General features: G+C 38.7%; 1 protein-coding gene across 1 annotated transcript in view; it reads right to left on the bottom strand.

Moving 5' to 3' along the window:
* HCN1 (hyperpolarization activated cyclic nucleotide gated potassium channel 1) overlaps positions 1-17,859 on the bottom strand; it is a 365,548-nt gene extending 347,689 nt beyond the window's left edge. Inside the window, exon 1 of the mRNA XM_060146056.1 lies at positions 17,453-17,859. Coding sequence (XP_060002039.1) covers positions 17,453-17,859 — 407 coding nt within the window. The remainder of the gene's footprint in view (positions 1-17,452) is intronic.
* Positions 17,860-18,280: the final 421 nt, after the last annotated feature.

Raw genomic sequence — 18,280 nt, forward strand, 5'->3', positions numbered from 1 at the left:
ATCTAAAACGCCTAACCGTCCCTGAAAACATACTCAGCACTCAATAAATATTTACTGAATGAGTGAGTTCGTGTGTGTAATCTCACGTCTTTTAGAAAAAACACTATGATTTATTTATTTGTACTTATATAACATTAACAGGGAATTTAATATTTATCACATATTGGCTATGTGTCAGGCACTTTTCCTATATCATCTTATTATCATAACGTTCTTAAGGGGACAGATATTACCTTCTCAAATTTTACAGATTAGCTTCAAAGAGGCTGAATATCTCTCCTCAAATCAAGTTAAAAGACTTAAGGTTCTGATTTTTCTGAGATTATGTCTGAGTCATTTTCCCACCATAAAGTTGCATCCAATTGCTTTGCCTTAGCATTGTTAGGGTTTTGTTGTAACAAATCAGATCTCTGAGTAAAACAGAGAGATAAACAGTAATATTGTACTTCTTTTCATTATATATTGATCTTTCTTTTTGAAAATTAAGACCTCTTCCCTTTTTTTCCTTTACTTTTTATTATAAAATAAAACAAATGCAGAAAACTAGAGAAAACAGTGATTTATCATGAACCAAACAACCTTGAAATCACCACCCAGGACAAGAAATAGAACTTGGCCACCCACCCAAGAAGCCCATCCACGTGTATAGTCCCAATCACAGCCCCCTCCCACCCTCCAAAATAACAGCTCTGCTGCCTTTCGTAGTAGTTGCTTCCCTAAATTTTTCTATAGTTCCATCACAACTGTGCATCCCTAGATTGTATAGTTTGCTCTGTCCAAACCTCCATTTTCAGAACGTCTCTTAATTTACAAATTCTCCTTCATCCCATTCTTTTCCTTACTATTTATCTGTTAAAGAGCCTGGCTGGCAGGCCTGACAGTTCTCCAACACTGGATTTTGCTGATCACACGCTCCAGGTGCAAGTTCATCGTATTCCTCCACCCTCTGTATTTGAATACCTATGGATGCCAACAGCTAGATGCATTCATTGCATGGGAGTGGTAAAATCGTTATTTTCTAATTGTATCATTATCTTTTCATGTATTGGCTTTAATAATTTTATAAGGACATTCTTTTCCTCCTCTACTATTTGGTTATACATTGGGTCAGATAATATAGGAAAAGCTTGATTCTTTCCTTTTACTCACCCAGGTTTCAAGGTAATGAATTGGGTCCCTATGAGCTTCAGTGGGTAATGATTTCTTATATTATTATGAACTTAAATTTAAACTTCTATTAAGTTTGAACTCATTGAAATTCTTATGCTTTTCTGAAGCCCATCTTGGCTTTTTTCAAGTTGACTCATATTTTTTAATATTACCCTGGTTCTCTTTGACAGCTTCCCTACTATCTGGTATGTTAAATTGTTCCAGGCCCTTAACATGTATTTCCTGCCACAAACCTGGGAACAGCATTTTTCCTCTTCAAATGACTGCAGAGCTCCCACTACTGTGTTGTGCAAATCCCATCTCAGTTTCAGCTGCTCTTCCAGCAAATACCTGTTGGTTATGCGGCAGGTCTACCTGTCCTCAGGTCTATCAGATGACTTTGTTTCCCATTACTTCCTTCCTTTGACGTACATGGAGGTTCACAAAACACAAGTCTTGCAGTTGTCACAGGTCAGTCCCAACTACTTATCTTTTAGGTTCAAGGGACCGTTTTCCTGTAAAAGTTGTCCAATGTGTTTTTCATTTTGCTCTCTATTTGCTCTGCTTTTTATGTGCAAAAACCAAACTATCACTGTCTTCTCAGATTCAAGTTCCCTTTCCTTTTGAAAATTATGTCAACTTCAATTTTCTTGTATCAAGATATATGATATCCTTTCCATTAACTACACAAGGATCAATTTAATAGTGCTTACTCAGAAAATTTTTGGTTGGAATTTTTGTTCTTTGGTGAACACAGTAAAAAAAGCTACTTACCACAGAGCTAAAATTCAAAATTAATCCTCTTTCAAAACACTGACTCAATCTTTTATTAATTATACCTATAGAGACAGTGCTAATTTTCCATCTCTATACAATAGGGCTTGAAAGGAAATGTGCACTGCTGTTACACCAAGCAGTGCGATTTGGCAAAAGCAAAAAAAAAAGCTACATACAAGAAAGTAAATGTGTCATTCTTTCTTAATGTCATTACCCAGAGAGATATATTTCAACTGTTCTGATGAAGACAGCATTGATTACAAAGGCAATGACATTTAAATAGTTTTTATAGGGCTGTGAAACAAGAGCCATCCCAAAAGATCCACAATATATATCTCCCCCCAATTTTTTTAACTACATAAAAACAAGCATTACAGTAAACAGAATTAATACAAGTATGTATATATGTTATTTTAAATGGCATAAAATCTTATTTCTAAATACATGTCTCTGTATGTCAGATTAAACTATCTACACTAAATTAGTTTCGTTGCAGGAAATATAGGGGAAAAAACCATCTGGTTGTTGGAAATTGTGTATAAAAATCAAGATTAAGGGGCTTCCCTGGTGGCGCAGTCCGCCTGCCGATGCAGGGGACACGGGTTCGTGCCCCGGTCGGGGAAGATCCCACATGCCGCAGAGCGGTTGGGCCCGTGAGCCATGGCCGCTGAGCCTGCGCGTCCGGAGCCTGTGCTCCGCAACGGGAGAGGCCATAAGAGTGAGAGGCCCGCGTACCGCAAAAAAAAAAAAATCAAGATTAAGCATAATGTTCATAAAATTTCTTCATTCATTCATATTTATGAAGTGCCTACTTCGTGCCATGCATGCATCTAGCCCTAGGAACAAAATGGTTACAACAATAAAAAAACCCTCCTCCTAAATTAGGCTTAAATTATAGATGAGGGTAGCTAATCAAATGAGATAAACAAAACATTTAGTATAATAAACTGTGCGAAGTTCTATGAAGAAAAGGCAGGGCAGAGATATGGAGAATAACTGATAACCAGAGGTTTAGGATAGGGTTGAAATTTTACTCAGGTTATATTTCTTTATAATTTTCTATTATTATGAAAAGTATTTATAGGAATCATCCTTGTATCCATGTATTTACATGTGTCATATTTTTTTCTGTAAAATTAGGTAGGGGCCTATACATTTTCAAGGACTTTTTCTATAGGGTCAAACTGACATTTAGAAAAGTTTCAACAATTTACAGAGTCTTTGGAGTCGAATGTTGGAAAGCTTTCCCCCATAGCAATATTATTAAATAATTCACTAATATTTTTCTAGGAACTCTGATTTAAGTTATTTTTACCTTTTATAAATCTAAACCTATTTGGATTTAATTTTGTTGTAAACTGATAACAATGCATTTTACTCAATTATTTTATTTGGTTAATATTACCTACTGTATAACTCATCTTTTTATATATAGTTTATATTTTTGGTTTTTGTAGTCAGTGGTATTTTTTTCTATTAAATATCCTCAATCACAGTTGTTAACATATAGGAAAGTTCCTGATATATTTTAATATATTTTTCTTATAATAAACTCTCTTAATTAACTTTGCAGGTAATGCTACCATTTATCAGTTAGTTCAATTAGCTCTTTCAGGCAGATAAATATCTTCTGCAAAAAAATAATTTAGCCTCTTCTCACCCCAAATATATTCTAGCTATAACTCTGTGCTTGATTATGCTGACTGACCCAACAACAGAATGACTGTCTCTATTCAATCCCTGTGGATGAGGTATCCAGCCTCAAAAGTGAACTAACTTGGCTGATGGAATTCTCTCCCTCTCAAGGCAAATCTTTCTAACTACAGCTTTAATTCTTAAATGTCCAAGCAAAACTCTGTCTTCCATGCATTATTTTTAGTATCCTATTTCTGTGTAAAAATATTAGTTCAAGAAGTCTTAACTTGGGGTCCGAAAATAAATGTGCTTGAAGGGAACCACAAATCTCTTAAAATCACAAACAAAAATTTTGTGAATACATGTACTTTTCCAGGCTGAGAATCCACAGATTTCATCTGATTCTTAAAGTATTCTCTGAGGCTGGAAGCCTAAGTGTCACTAACATAAATGGATAGCCAATGAATGATTTGTATAATCAATAATTAAGTTAATAGGATTCTGGGGTTATTTATATTATTCAATATATGTACAACCGTAACTAGGTAATTTTAGCACATATTTCTGCTATTTTATATATTTAAAAAAATACATCTGAATCCTGGACAATATATCTGTTTCTAATCTTCATCCTAATTCACTTACATGATTTTCCAAGACAAATACCAAATTTATTGCTCAGAACAAAGATTATTTTTAAAAATAATTATTTAAACAATGAATGACTCTTCTACAAAAAAAATAAGGAATACTCGTTCTCCCTATAAATATTACTCATATAACCTTCAATATTCATTTTCTCAGCCTCTGTTCATGTCTCTCAAACAACCAAGATTGTATAATTTTTCATAAAGTATACTCTTTAAAAACTAACAATGCTAACATAGGGCAATAAGTGACATCTGCTCTAAAATGATGTAAAAAAGAATTTTTCCTTAAATTATATTTCTAAATAACCATTTTTCATAGACTATTAAATTTGACAATAAATAATAAATAGGTGATGGGGATTAAGAGGTACACACTTCCAATTATAAAATAAATAAGTCATGGGAATGTAATATACAGCATGGGGAATATACCCAATAATACTGTAATAACTTTGTATAGTTAGACTAATCATGGTGATCATTTCATAATGTATAAAAATATTGGCTTACTTCGTGGTACCCCTGAAAACTAATATCATATTATAAGTCAATTACACTCCAATGGAAAAAAAATTGACCATAAAAAGGAAAATGAAAGAAATTAGCAAGTTATGAATCATCTTATTTGACTCATATATAACGTTTAACTGATCTGAAATAAGATCCCAAATGGCTTATGCCATTTTCTGATGAAAATAAAGAGTAATGGGAAGGATTAATGGCAACTCAGTGTCATCAGAATTTTCCCTAAAAGCTATTTCTCAATGTTCAACACTGTAGCATTCTATACCAACTTAGAAGATAATACTGTTATATCTTGAAAATTTTGCAGATAGAAGATGTATTAGATGTTTTCCAATGCTAATTCCCTCATGAGTGAACTTATTTCACAGAGCACACACAAACACGGCCACTACACATCAGGGCTTCTGCTGCCCAGACTTCCCTGAAGATACAAAGAAAACAGAACAGCATATCATTTACATGGCCCTGCCTTCACTGACACATTTGCTAAAGGAATTCTGAAGACTGTCAGGCGTCTACTTCGTATTCTCCTTTCTTAAATAGTTCACACTCCTTAATTCTGCTCCAATTTTACTTTCATAATTTTAGCTAACACTTACATAGCATTAAGAAGCAAAGTATACTATTTCTAAGCACTACATATCTAGACACTATATATTCATAATACAAATATAAAATATGTATCTTCCCAACAACCCAATAAGATATATATATATTCTTTTCCTCGTTTTATAATTAAGGGAACTGAGGCCCAGATACTAAGGTGGTGGACTGGGATTCTGACCCAAACAGGCTGGCTCCAGAACCTGTGTTCTTAACAAAGCTATATGTCACCTCAAAACATACCCATAATCTTTTTTTAACAAGTAAAATAGCATTAAAGGATTATAAGAAGATTATAAGCTCCCTTCCTTTCACTCTACGTGCCCACTTCTTAAACACCCTAATTTTTTCTTTTGACATTAAATTCACATTTCAAAAAGAAACTGATACATCAACTTTAAACCCTGCTAATTGCCAGTTATGGCAGATGAGGATTTAGCTTCCTTAGGACACCCAACCTTCATCTACCTTTCTCTTTCCTCCCAGAATAACTGGACCATAATCTTTGTTTAAATCAGTCAACCTTGTTTACTTTAAAATGGCCAGGTAAGTGTTATTCACTGCTGATCCAAGCATTGTAATTTTTTTTCCTTTTTTACACACCTTCAAATCATCCTGGAGTTGATAAAGATCTTTTGTTTATTTGTTTCTATTTAATGTACTCAATAGGTATTCATATGAAAGTCATACATATCTTGTTCCAAAGGATCTGTGGACCACCTATTAACACTACTTTTCAACTGCTGATTATCCATTTTCTCTCCCATGAAGGCCTTTCTCCAGAGGCCTCTGCTTTCTGGTCCCTGTCTAGACTGGTTTCCTTCAAGACCAGCTAGCTACTCAGGAGTACTCCGGGGACTTTCTTTCAAGGTTCTTCTTTGTGAGATCCCATATCCCGTCTTCCGTTTTCACGCTATTGGGTGTGATTCCTTGTTTTGCTGAAGCACATGATCCAATAACTTTGTAAGAAAGGATACATGGGTGGTTAATATTAGAGTTCTTGAATTCTAATTGGCTTTCTTTAATCTTCATATTATGGCAGGGTATACAATTCTTTTAGATGTCACTTTCTCTCAGAATTTTGTAGACTTTGTCACACTATCATTTAGCTTACAGTATTTTCTCACTTCTTGAGAAATACTGTAAGCTTATAACTTTCTCTTAGGAAAGTTTTAGGATTTTGTTTTCTTTTGCTTTTTTCTGATTCAGAGGTGTTCTGAGGTGTGTGAGGTTCCTGATGGGGTCTTTTCCTTTCTTGGAGCTGAGTGCTCTATGACTTTCTCAGAAAGACGTTTCACTCCCTGCTATCTGCAAAATTTTGTTTAAAATGTCTCTGTTAATCCCATATGTCCATTTTCACACTATGTTCTCATCTTGAAACTCCTTTTATGGAGTTTGACCTTATAAATTATCCTTTATTTTGCTTATATTTTCTGTTTTCTCTTTTTCTTTTTGCCCTAATTCTGAGAGATTTCCTAGACTTTACATGCCAACTTACTACATCCTGGGTATTCTTTTCATAGCATATTGTTCTTACTGTACAGATAAAATACATTTCTGAAGATATAACTTTTAGAGTATTTTTAAATAATGTTGAGTTTCCCCTTATCCCAAATGCTTCTTTGTTCTCGGCACTTTCTTTTGCTGTTTGACTTAGTTTTTCTCTTTTATGATAAAGACTTTTCTCAAAAGTCCTGTAATCTTTTGCTTTTAGATCATATCAGATGATGTAATACCCAAATATACATACAGTCTCTGTGCACAATGTGAGGCTTTTTGCAAGGTCATTAAGTAATAAATAAGAATTTTTATTGGAAGACATTGAAGTGTCTCATCTCCCATTGGAGGTATTTTTTCCCCAGTGTCCTGCCTGCGGAGAACTGACCAGGCTCCAAGCATTCTGATGTCAGATTAAGAGTTCTAATGAAGAAAAATCTGAAAGAGAAATTAAGGAAACACTCCCATTGAACATTACAACAAAAAGAATAAAATACCTAGGAATAAACCTACCTATGGAGACAAAAGATCTGTATGCAGAAAACTATAAGACACTGATGAAAGAAATTAAAGATGATACAAACAGATAGAGAGATATACCATGTTCTTGGACTGGAAGAATCAATATTGTGAAAATGACTATACTATCCAAAGCAATCTACAGATTCAATGCAATCCCTATCAAACTACCAATGGCATTTTCCACAGAAGTAGGACAAAAAATTTCACAATTTGTATGAAAACACAAAAGACGCTGAATAGACAAAGCAATCTTGAGAAAGAAAAATGGAGCTGGAGGAATCAGGCTTCCTGACTTCAGACAATACTACAAAGCTACAGTAATCAAGACAGTATGGTACTGGCACAAAAACAGAAATATAGATCAATGGAACAGGATAGAAAGCCCAGAGATAAACCCATGCACACATGGTCACCTTATTTTGATAAAGGAGGCAAGAATATACAATGGAGAAAGGACAGCCTCTTCAATAAGTGGTGCTGGGAAAACTGGACAGCTACATGTAAAAGAATGAAATTAGAACACTCCCTAACACCATACACAAAAATAAACTCAAAATGAATTAAAGGCCTAAATATAAGGCCTAAATGAATTAAAGACTATAAAACTCTTACAGGAAAACACAGGCAGAACACGCTATGACATAAATCACAGCAAGATCCTTTTTGACCCACCTCCTAGAGAAATGCAAATAATAACAAAAATAAACAAATGGGACCTAATGAAACTTAAAAGCTTTTCACAGCAACGGAAACCGTAAACAAGACAAAAAGACCACCCTCAGAATGAGAGAAAATATTTGCAAATGAAGCAACTGATAAAGGATTAATCTCCAAAATTTACCAGCAGCTCATGCAGCTCAATATCAAAAAAACAACCAACCCAATCCAAAAATGGGCAGAAGACCTAAACAGACATTTCTCCAAAGAAGATTTACAGATTGCCAACAAACACATGAAAGAATGCTCAACATCATTAATCATTAGAGAAATGCAAATCAAAACTACAATGAGGTATCATCTCACACCAGTCAGGATGCCATCATCAAAAAATCTACAAACAGGGCTTCCCTGGTGGCGCAATTGTTGAGAGTCCGCCTGCCGATGCAGGGGACACGGGTTCGTGCCCTGGTCCGGGAAGATCCCACATACCACGGAGCAGCTGGGCCCGTGAGCCATGGCCGCTGAGCCTGCACGTCCAGAGCCTGTGCTCCTCCACAGGAGAGACCACAACAGTGAGAGGCCCAGGTACCGCCAAAAAAAAAAAAAAAAAAAATCTACAAACAATAAATGCTGGGGAGGATGTGGAGAAAAGGGAACCCTCGTGCACAGTTGGTGGGAATGTAAATTTGATACAGTCACTATGGAGAACAGTATGGAGGTTCCTTAAAACACTAAATGTAGAACTACCATATGACCCAGCAATCCCACTACTGGGCATATACCCTGAGAAAACCATAATTCAAAAACAGTCATGTACCACAATGTTCATTGCAGCTCTATTTACAATAGCCAGGACATGGAAGCAACCTAAGTGTCCATCAACAGATGAATGGATAAAGAGGATGTGGCACATATATACAATGGAATATTACTCAGCCATAAAAAGAAATGAAATTGAGTTATTTGTAGTGAGGTGGATGGACCTAGAGTCTGTCTTACAGAGTGAAGTAAGTCAGAAAGAGAAAGAGAAAAACAAATACCGTATGATAACACATGTATATGGAATCTAAAAAACAAAAACAAAAAAAAAACATTATGAAGAACCTAGGGGAAGGACAGGAATAAAGATGCAGACGTAGAGAATGGACTTGAGGACATGGGGAGGGGGAAGGGTAAGCTGAAACAATGTGAGAGAGTGGCATGGACATATATACACTACCAAATGTAAAACAGATATCTAGTGGGAAGCAGCCACATAGCACAGGGAGATCAGCTCGGTGCTTTGTGACCACCTAGAATGGTGGGATAGGGAGGGTGGGAGGGAGATGCAAGAGGGAGAAGATATGGGGATATATGTATATGTATAGCTGATTCACTTTTTTATACAGCAGAAACTAACACACCATTGTAAAGCAATTATACTCCAATAAAGATGTTAAAAAAAAAGAGTTCTGTACTCACTAAGGAGACCCTTACTTAATCCTCCTAGTTTCAGCCTGGCTTTCCTGGAAATTCTCTCTCAACTGCTCCCTTCATTTCCTGAACACTTCTGCAGTTCAATGGTGAAGGATTGTGTAAGTAGAATAATTTCTCCATTAGCTTTCTTTTCCAAAATGTTTTATTTTCCAAAATGTTTTTGAGATCTCTTGTTCTCTGCTTTCTCCTCTTTCTTCTAGTTGTCTATGTATTTTTGTGTTTTTTTCACATTATTTTGGGATGGTTTCAGGAGGGAGGAAGAATAAATGATAAGGTCTAACATACTGTTTTCCCACAGGTGTGGAGAATTATTTATATCGGCAGCCTCGTTTCTTTTTAGGTAAAAGAGTTGGAGTGACAGAATCAAAATTCCAAAGAGCTGAACTCCTGGCCCAGTTCTTACTATCTATCTATGTCACCAGGTTTATGCTGCTTAACCTCCCTGCAGTTTCATTTAGTCCTCTGTATATTGGGCAGGAAAATGTAATAGTTGGGACATGTACTTGCAGGTGGCAACAGGAGGGGATGCCAACTATTGCTGTAAGGGAAGAAACAGCTTTCTTTATCTGGATTTATTAATGTAAAGAATAAATGTGGCACACTCTGGTTGGAGACTAATTCTTTGCCCATTCATTCAGTAATATTTTTTAAAAGTCTGTTATGTTGACCCAGAAATTTCACTTCTAAGATAAATGAAAATACACCTCTGCACAAAAAATATATAACGGTGTTCATACCAGCAGTATTCATAAAACCGAAAGCTAAAAGTAATCCGGATATCCATCAACTGATGAATGGATAAAATTTGGTATATGCATATCAAAACAAAGTACTGAAACATGCTGCAACACAGACGAAACTTGAAAACATTATGCTAAGGGAAAGAAGCCAATAACAAAAGGTTACATATTGTATGACTCCACTGATATGAAATTTCCAGAATAAAAAAAGAATTCTATAGAGGCAGAAAGTAGATTAGTGGTTGGACAGAGCTGTGAGGGGAGGAAGGGAAGGAGAAAGACAAAAGTGAGTGCTAATTGGTATAGAGTTCCTTCTTAGAGTGATAACATTTTCTAAAATGGATTGTGGTAATGGTTGCACAACTCTGTGAGCATACTAGAAAGCAATCATTCCCTTTAAATGAGTGAACCGTAACGGTAGGTAAATAATATCTCAAAAAAACTGTAAAAAAAATAAAGCATCTGAGAAAGCTTAGCAGGAAAAAAAAAGTCTATTATGTGCATTTTTATGGCATTAGGAATATAAAATTGAATAATACTGATGGGGTTGTGAGCTTGAATTCTAGTGGAGGGACATACATAAAATATAAATTCTGATGAAACAAGAGGCCCAGAGAGAAAATAAAATGGGGGGTGGTGGAGGTGAAGGTGATCACAATGATTAAACTGAAATCCAGATGACAAGGAGAAACAAGCTATGATGCAGAATGACAAAAAGTGAAAGGAGAATTTCAGGCAGTGGGGTTAAATGTCACATCAAACTCTCTGTGGCAGGAGAGAACTTCAGCTGGTTCTAGGAGCTGAAAATTTACCCTGGTGGCTGACGACAGGGAGGAAGCGAGTGGTGTGTGACGAGGTTGCCCACATAGGTTGAAATTATGCAAGGTCCTGTAGCTCATGTAAGGTTTGTCAAATGTATTCAAGAGTAATGGGAAGGCGGCCTCAAAGGACTGTAAGCAGCGCAATAACATCATTAGACACTGGATAACAGGACATGACATAAGATCTCTCTTACCACTCTATGTACTCTGTGATGAATAGAATGGAGGACAATTTTGACTTTCCGTCCTAAAACTGCCTGTGAATATCTAAACAGGAACATCAGCACTGGTGAACCCACGTCACTTATACTTTTAAGATGTGTCTCAATTGATAGCAGTATTAATTGGTAAAATCAACAGGTACAGAATATAATGAAGAAAAGTCATGCACAAAGATGTTTGCTGCAGCACTGTTTACAATACTGAAATACTGGAAACAAACCTGAACATATAAAATTTGTAAACAGTTGCTAACTCTATGTGTATGTAATTAGCCTTACTTCTTTAGAGATATAAATAACATCTTGAAAATAAAAACAGGTCTATGTAAATAAGATTGTTAAATTGTAAATCTGAGGCATGCATAATTTTGCTACCTTGCTTTAACTGAGTGGTCAATTATTAGGTCAAACGGTTGAAGAATATTACGAGGAAATTAATGAATAAACTTGAAAAGGGTCACAAAATCAATTTTTTTTTTTTTTTTTTTTTTTTTGCGGTACGCGGGCGTCTCACTGCTGTGGCCTCTCCCGTTGCGGAGCACAGGCTCCGGACGCGCAGGCTCAGCGGCCATGGCTCACGGGCCCAGCCGCTCCGCGGCATGTGGGATCTTCCCGGACCGGGGCACGAACCCGTATCCCCTGCATCGGCAGGCGGACTCTCAACCACTGCGCCACCAGGGAAGCCCCACAAAATCAATTTTTATCACTCAAACTTGGGTGAAGTGTGTCAGATAAATGAGCATTTATCAGATGTCCCTTGTATACAGATGTCCCTTGAACAGTTTTTCTCTCTCTCTCTCTCTCACGTGTGCGCGCACACACACACACACACACACCACACACACAGAGAATTAATAGAGCCATGAGGTTTATTTTGCAAAAACAGAAAATTCCAGGATGAACCAGGAAGCACCGCCATTTTCCCCTGATTTTTTTTTTTTTTTGGTGGAGGGGGAAATAATGCTAAGTTGTGCATTAAGATGCCTTCACACACACACACAAAAAATTATTTTTAGAAGAAAATGTAAGTGAAAATAGTTTTTTATCCTAGTGTATGCAGAATTTTTCTTATTACCACTACCTCTCGTCCTAAAATATATGGTGTCAGCCTAATTCATAGTTTGCTACTTCTTTGCCCAACATGATAAAATGAAAATTTGTCACAGACCCTGAACATGTTCAGTACTCTTCCTGCAGTGCTGATGGTCTGCCATAATTTGTATGATACTTACAAGAAACTCTATTGGAAAGTCTTCATCCTAAACCCAATTTTTGTCTCCAAGTAAGGGAGTGAATTATCTGCTAAACATAAGAATTACACTCAGGATAGCAAAATGCTCACATCAGGATCAGAGATATATTTTGCTTGCCTCATACTCACTCGGGGACACAGGTTCATTGAGTGGAATAATGCAGAATTACAAATACTATTTAATTTGTTTTCTGGTGTTGGTGTTATTTTGAGTTCTGGTTTTCGATCAAGCAGATATAGTTTAACTAGATTCTGTTAAATGACCCTATGATAACAGTGGTAAGTAATATATGGTTCCAATGCATTTGAAACTCTTTCATTATTATTCACCATGCAAGTTCATAAATACAAGCCCACATAATTAAATATGAATTGGTAAAAGTGCTTCTGCCCAATGACTCAATTTACACCATGTCCCCAAAAGTAGGTTTAAAGGCAAAGTTGCTCAGAAAAAAAATGGAAAATATCGTGTAATATTTTAATAGTATGATCACTATATCTATTAACTGCAATTAAATAATGAAATATTTAATAAAATTTAAAGTTTTATAGTTTACATGTATACTAAGAAAAAGTAACTGAATAAATTCATACCTCCGAATCTTTCAAATAGTTTCACTTTAATTGGGCCTAACAGTTGCTAGAGCCACTAAGAAGAACTGAATTGAATTTATAAGATATAAAAAGGTTCACGTAACAGGAAAAAAAGTAAATTCTTACGGTCAATTTTGGCTGTGTTGATATGGAAAGCAAATAAAATGAGCATTGCTGGGAGAATACAGTGTATTCAGCACAAAGATAACATAGCAGTAGGCTAATTAGTCCTTAAACCCCAGAAGGTTGAACTGTTTTCTCAGGAGAAGCTCCTAGAAACAAGTGTTCTCTCTCTGACTAACTGTTCTATGGAGGAAGCTTCCCTTCACTAATGAACACATCAGTGATCTCTGACATCAGCACAGTTGTAGATGCAACATGAGGCAGAGACGGAAGCCCAGATACGGCAGAATCTTCAGGAAGTGACTCCCATCTCTAGAGTCCTTGTGTACTTACGACACAATAAGCTTTTCAGTTATTCACACTAATTGATGAAAAGCAGTGGAAGAAATAATGAGTCAAGATATAAAATCTCCTCCCTTACCAGAGGCAAGAGGTTTGCTGGCAATATATATGGAATGGGAGCATTATTTTTAAAAAAAGTACTTATGTAAGCATGATCCAACAAAATAATGTCAGAATCTCTGAAATGACAAATAATCTGTTGATAAATTCTTCTAAGGTAAATTACTCACGTAATAACAAACATCCACAAAGGTCCTCTAGCTATTCTTTCAATGTACTTGAATGATTATATCATAACTATGGATTGGCTATGAAAGCACAATGCTTGACCAGTGTCACTTTTTTATTTAATGAATGAAAGGTAAAGTTTTAGCTAATAAATGTAAAATCACTGTTAGTAATCTCAAAATCATATTTAACTTTCAAATTAAATTATTTGTGTGTGTGTGTGTTGTTCACATGAAACTCAGTAAGACTGAGACCATGTCCTCACCACACAAAAATCAGTGTAATCTTATTTTTTAAGTAACTATATTTTCCCTAGTTTGGGTGATTATATACCATGGTATAAACAAAAACATACAATTTTTTTTTTTTACTAAATTCTCTAGCTCCCCCCCAGCTATTTCCAACAGTATTGATGGTATTTGACGCCTCTTTAGTCCCTGAAGGTTTCTAACATCATCCTCCCCTGAGAAGGAAGGGAAATACAGGGCCTCTGCCCTACTTACACCAGAGGTAGGAGAAAACTACCCTCCAGACACAGCAATAGCACTCTTGGGCCCAGGCGGGTGAGAGCAACACTGGGCTAGCTCTCTGGGAGTCTCAGTGGGAGCACAGCCCTGCTGCCTGAGGGAAGGAGAAAGGAGCCTGACTTAGAAATCAATCATCCTGAGAAGGGACTAGACCGCTAGCCACAGCGTTAAAGTCCTGACATGCCCTGGAGTGGCGAACTCATGCTACACTCAGCAGTGTGGGGCTGACCAAAGAGCTGCCTGCAAAACTTAGCTGGCCCTGCAAAGGCTTAGGATAGTGAAGGAAAAAGCCCTGGGTATGTTTAATTTCTGATATCTCCCCCGTTCTCCGTGGAAATGTATTCTTAAGTGTCACTTTTTCAGCCACTAGATGATTACTGAGCTTAAGTTTGGCATTTGTATGAAACATAGCAAAGCACTTCCCTTAAAGTGTCTTCACCAGGGAAGGGTCTGAGGTGAAGAGATCATGACTATAACATTTCTGTTGTGTGGGTGATTACTCCCATATGGCTTTTCCTTTAGGAAAAAAAAAATACTGCCAGAATTGTCTTTCTTATTTTTGCTTTTTTCATTATGTTATCCTGACATGTTATAGATTTTGAGAAATCCTATATTGGTATTAAGATCATGTAAAGACATCAATGAAATACTAATAAGACTTAAACATATGCAAGCAAGTATTTATATTTCTTCCTTAGTTCGTCGTTTTAGAAAACCGGCATATATAGTACTTGTGAGTTTTTAAATCTATTTTTTTCAGATTCCTTCCAGTTAAAAACCTAAATCATAGTAGCTGTTTAATTTATGTCTATCATTTCCTTTTTCCAATTATGCAAGGGAAAATCAAATATTCCAAACTGTTCCACAGTAGAGTTTGTTTAGGGTATTAGAGCACTCTTTAATCATCTCTCATTTCTTTAAAATGCATGATAAAATTAAACCATCAACTGATTTCAATTTCTTCCTCTGTTTAGTAACAATTTTTTTTGTTTTAAAGAGATATTTTGTCTCATATGATTCATTTGGGAAAATGTAGAGAATCTTTAATTTCATGAATTTCATTCATTCAAAAGATTTTGGCACAGTATGCCGATTCCTGAAAGGTGGCCCCATGGTTTTTATGTAGTAACTGATGAAAGTTTAATTATTTGATATAATCTACCATTTTGAAAAAGTGTAGTCTCTTTTCACACTGTTCAAGAAATAAAAGTATCATAAGTAACCATTTAATTGAGTGTGAAATTAAATAAACAAAGTTTAGCATTTTATTTGCATGTAAATATTGAACTACATATATTTCTGGAAAGCTATGCTTACTTTTCTTATTAAGACTGAAGGCTGTTTCCATGTAAAGTTTTTTCATGAAAAAATTATAATATGGGTTGCAATATATTTCCATTGAAGACTGAGGTACAGATAGTATTCTACATTTTATTTCAACCTTTAAAATTCTAAAGAACATGAAAATCTTATATACCTTAGAACAGGGTCATTCATAAGTTTGTTTCTATAAGTATCTAATGGAGGAAATATGTAGATCCTTTTCATATTAACATTTTTTCTGTCAAACTCTTCATTTTCCATAGACTAAAATGTTGTTAGGTTTTATAAGTCCTCCATTGGACTTTGCTATGTGGTTTTGCAAGTTAGAACCTTACACATTCCACACTTCCTAAAATCCATTCACCCTATTCATAAATAATAGTGGCTACTTATTTCTGAGAATATATGTTGTGTATAGATATCTCAGAGAAGGTGAAGACAGTTAGTTGCTCCAAGGCTTTGTGTGGCAGGAGTATGGGTTTTCCATAGCTAATGTCATTCAGAACTGTGGACAGCTCCCATTAAGGCGTGGAGTTGAAGGCAATGTCCCTTAGCTTGTAAACATAACTCAAAGTAATGCTTCTTTTTATTGCTACATTCGTTGGCTGTTTAACAGCCGCCTATTAAAACTTCTTAGTTTGTGCACACACTGTTTTTCTTCTTTTTCCTTTCCGAACAATTTCAGCAATAAATGGATAGATAGATGTCACCCAGAGTTTTAATTTTGGTTTTTTTGTGGGTTTTTTTTTTAAATTAAAAGCCCAGCCTTCTTCCGGCGCTAATATAACGTGACAGCAGGGTGTTCGCGCACTAATAAGAGGATCTACTTCACGACCTTCATTTGATAATCTCTAAACATGCTTATAACCGAATGAATACTTGGGCGACAAATAAGATCAGGAAATGTCTTAATTTTAATTCGCCGAAGCAGAGTTTCCTTGACAGCTGACAGCTCTCCTGCCCTTGTTCCCGAGTTGGGAAACGGGAAAGAAATTTCTGAAATAGACTAGTAGCCAAGGTCAAGAAAGGGTGTTCCTGTGTTTCAGGAAGGGGGCTCTGGAAACGCCCCCTGTCTCCGTTTCGGGAACTCGAGGCTTCCTGTCACGCTCCTGCCCCACCTGGCAGCGCCAGCTCCACTGAAATCTCAAGTCAGGGACTCTCCAAGCGCAAATTACCAATCCTCAGCCTGCCAGCCACTATCCTGAAGCAAGGCACTGAGGATACCCAGCGACTATAAGCGTTTGAGAGACAGACTAATAACACTCCCCACAGGCGAGAGAGGCTGGACCGGCTGGGACCTGTGAGTCACTGTCTCCGGTCGCCCCATCCTCTCCTCAAACCCAGGGGCGGCTTCTTCCCCTCTGGGAGGGACCCACTTCTTGGGGGAGTAGCGCGAGGGAGGGTGGCACCCCCAAGACGACTTTCTGGCCACTTTCTTACACTCTCATCTCCGAAGGGAAAGTTTCCCTGCACAACTTAGCATCCTCCCATCCGGGGGTCACCGTGGCCTTCTTCCCCGACCTGGCCCCAAAGTTCCCGAGGCAAAGCAGGAGAACCTCCCCGGGGTGCCCGGGCAACAGGAACACATCAGACAACCTCCTCCTGGGTGGAAACTAGTTGTGGAAGAGTCGAGCCTGTCGCCCGAGTGCAAGCCTCCGGCGGCGCCGCCCGCCGCCAGCCCGGCACCCCCTCCCCGCGAGTCCCCGTGCGCCCCCTCCCAAGAGCGGGGAAGCGCGTTTAAGGGCGCGCCCGGAAGGGAGGGTGGGGCGGCGACAGGGAGTCCTCACCTGAAATCGCTGTAGGGGTGGATTATCCAGAAGCCTGCAGTTTTAACCCTTTCCTGCTCCTTCTCCACCGCCTTCTGGCTCCCAAACATGCGGAGGGAGAATTTGTTGACCCCGGGCTGCAGCATGGAGGTGAACTGCCGCTGCATGAAGCCGTACTGCCGCCGGGGCCCCTCGGCGTCCTCGAAGCCCCCGGCCGGCTCCTCGCCGCCGCCGCCGCCGCCGTCCACCTTGAAGCACACGGAATTGCCCTGCTCCTTCCCGCCGGCCCCGCTGCCCCCCGGCGGGGTGCCCAGGCGCTTCTCGGCCGCGGCAGGCCCCGCGCCCGTCGCGGGCGCCTTGGTGGGGAAGACGCTGTTGCCATCGTCCCGGCTGTTGGACGACGAGTTGGGCTTGCCGCCTCCTTCCATGCCCGGGGGACGCGGCCGGCGACGGCGCGGGCTCCAGACTCGCCGGCCGCCCAGCGCCGGGGACACGAAGCGGAAGGGGCAGGGGCCCGATCCGGCGGCCGCCGAGCCCGGCTGCCCGTCGCGGCGGCGGCGGCGGCGGCGGCGGCTTCTGCTTCCCGCCCGCGCCGCTGCTCGTTGCGCGCTTGGCTCCCGCCGCCGCCGCTGCCCTCAGTGGCTGCGCTCCCCGCTCCGGCGCGCCAGGTGCTGAGGCTGAGGCTGTCCGAGCGAGGCGAGGCTCCGCTCAGCCCTCGCGCGCCAGCGCCTCCCGGCGGCTGCCCTCTGCTGGCTGGAAAGGGAGTCTCCCCGCCCGCACGCCGCACGCTCTCCCTCCACTCTTGCTCCACTTCTGCCCAGCGTGACATTGAACTCAGGAGCCCTCGAG

The sequence above is a fragment of the Lagenorhynchus albirostris genome, chromosome 3 (assembly GCF_949774975.1).
Source record: "Lagenorhynchus albirostris chromosome 3, mLagAlb1.1, whole genome shotgun sequence".
In the NCBI taxonomy this organism is placed as follows: Eukaryota; Metazoa; Chordata; class Mammalia; order Artiodactyla; family Delphinidae; genus Lagenorhynchus; species Lagenorhynchus albirostris.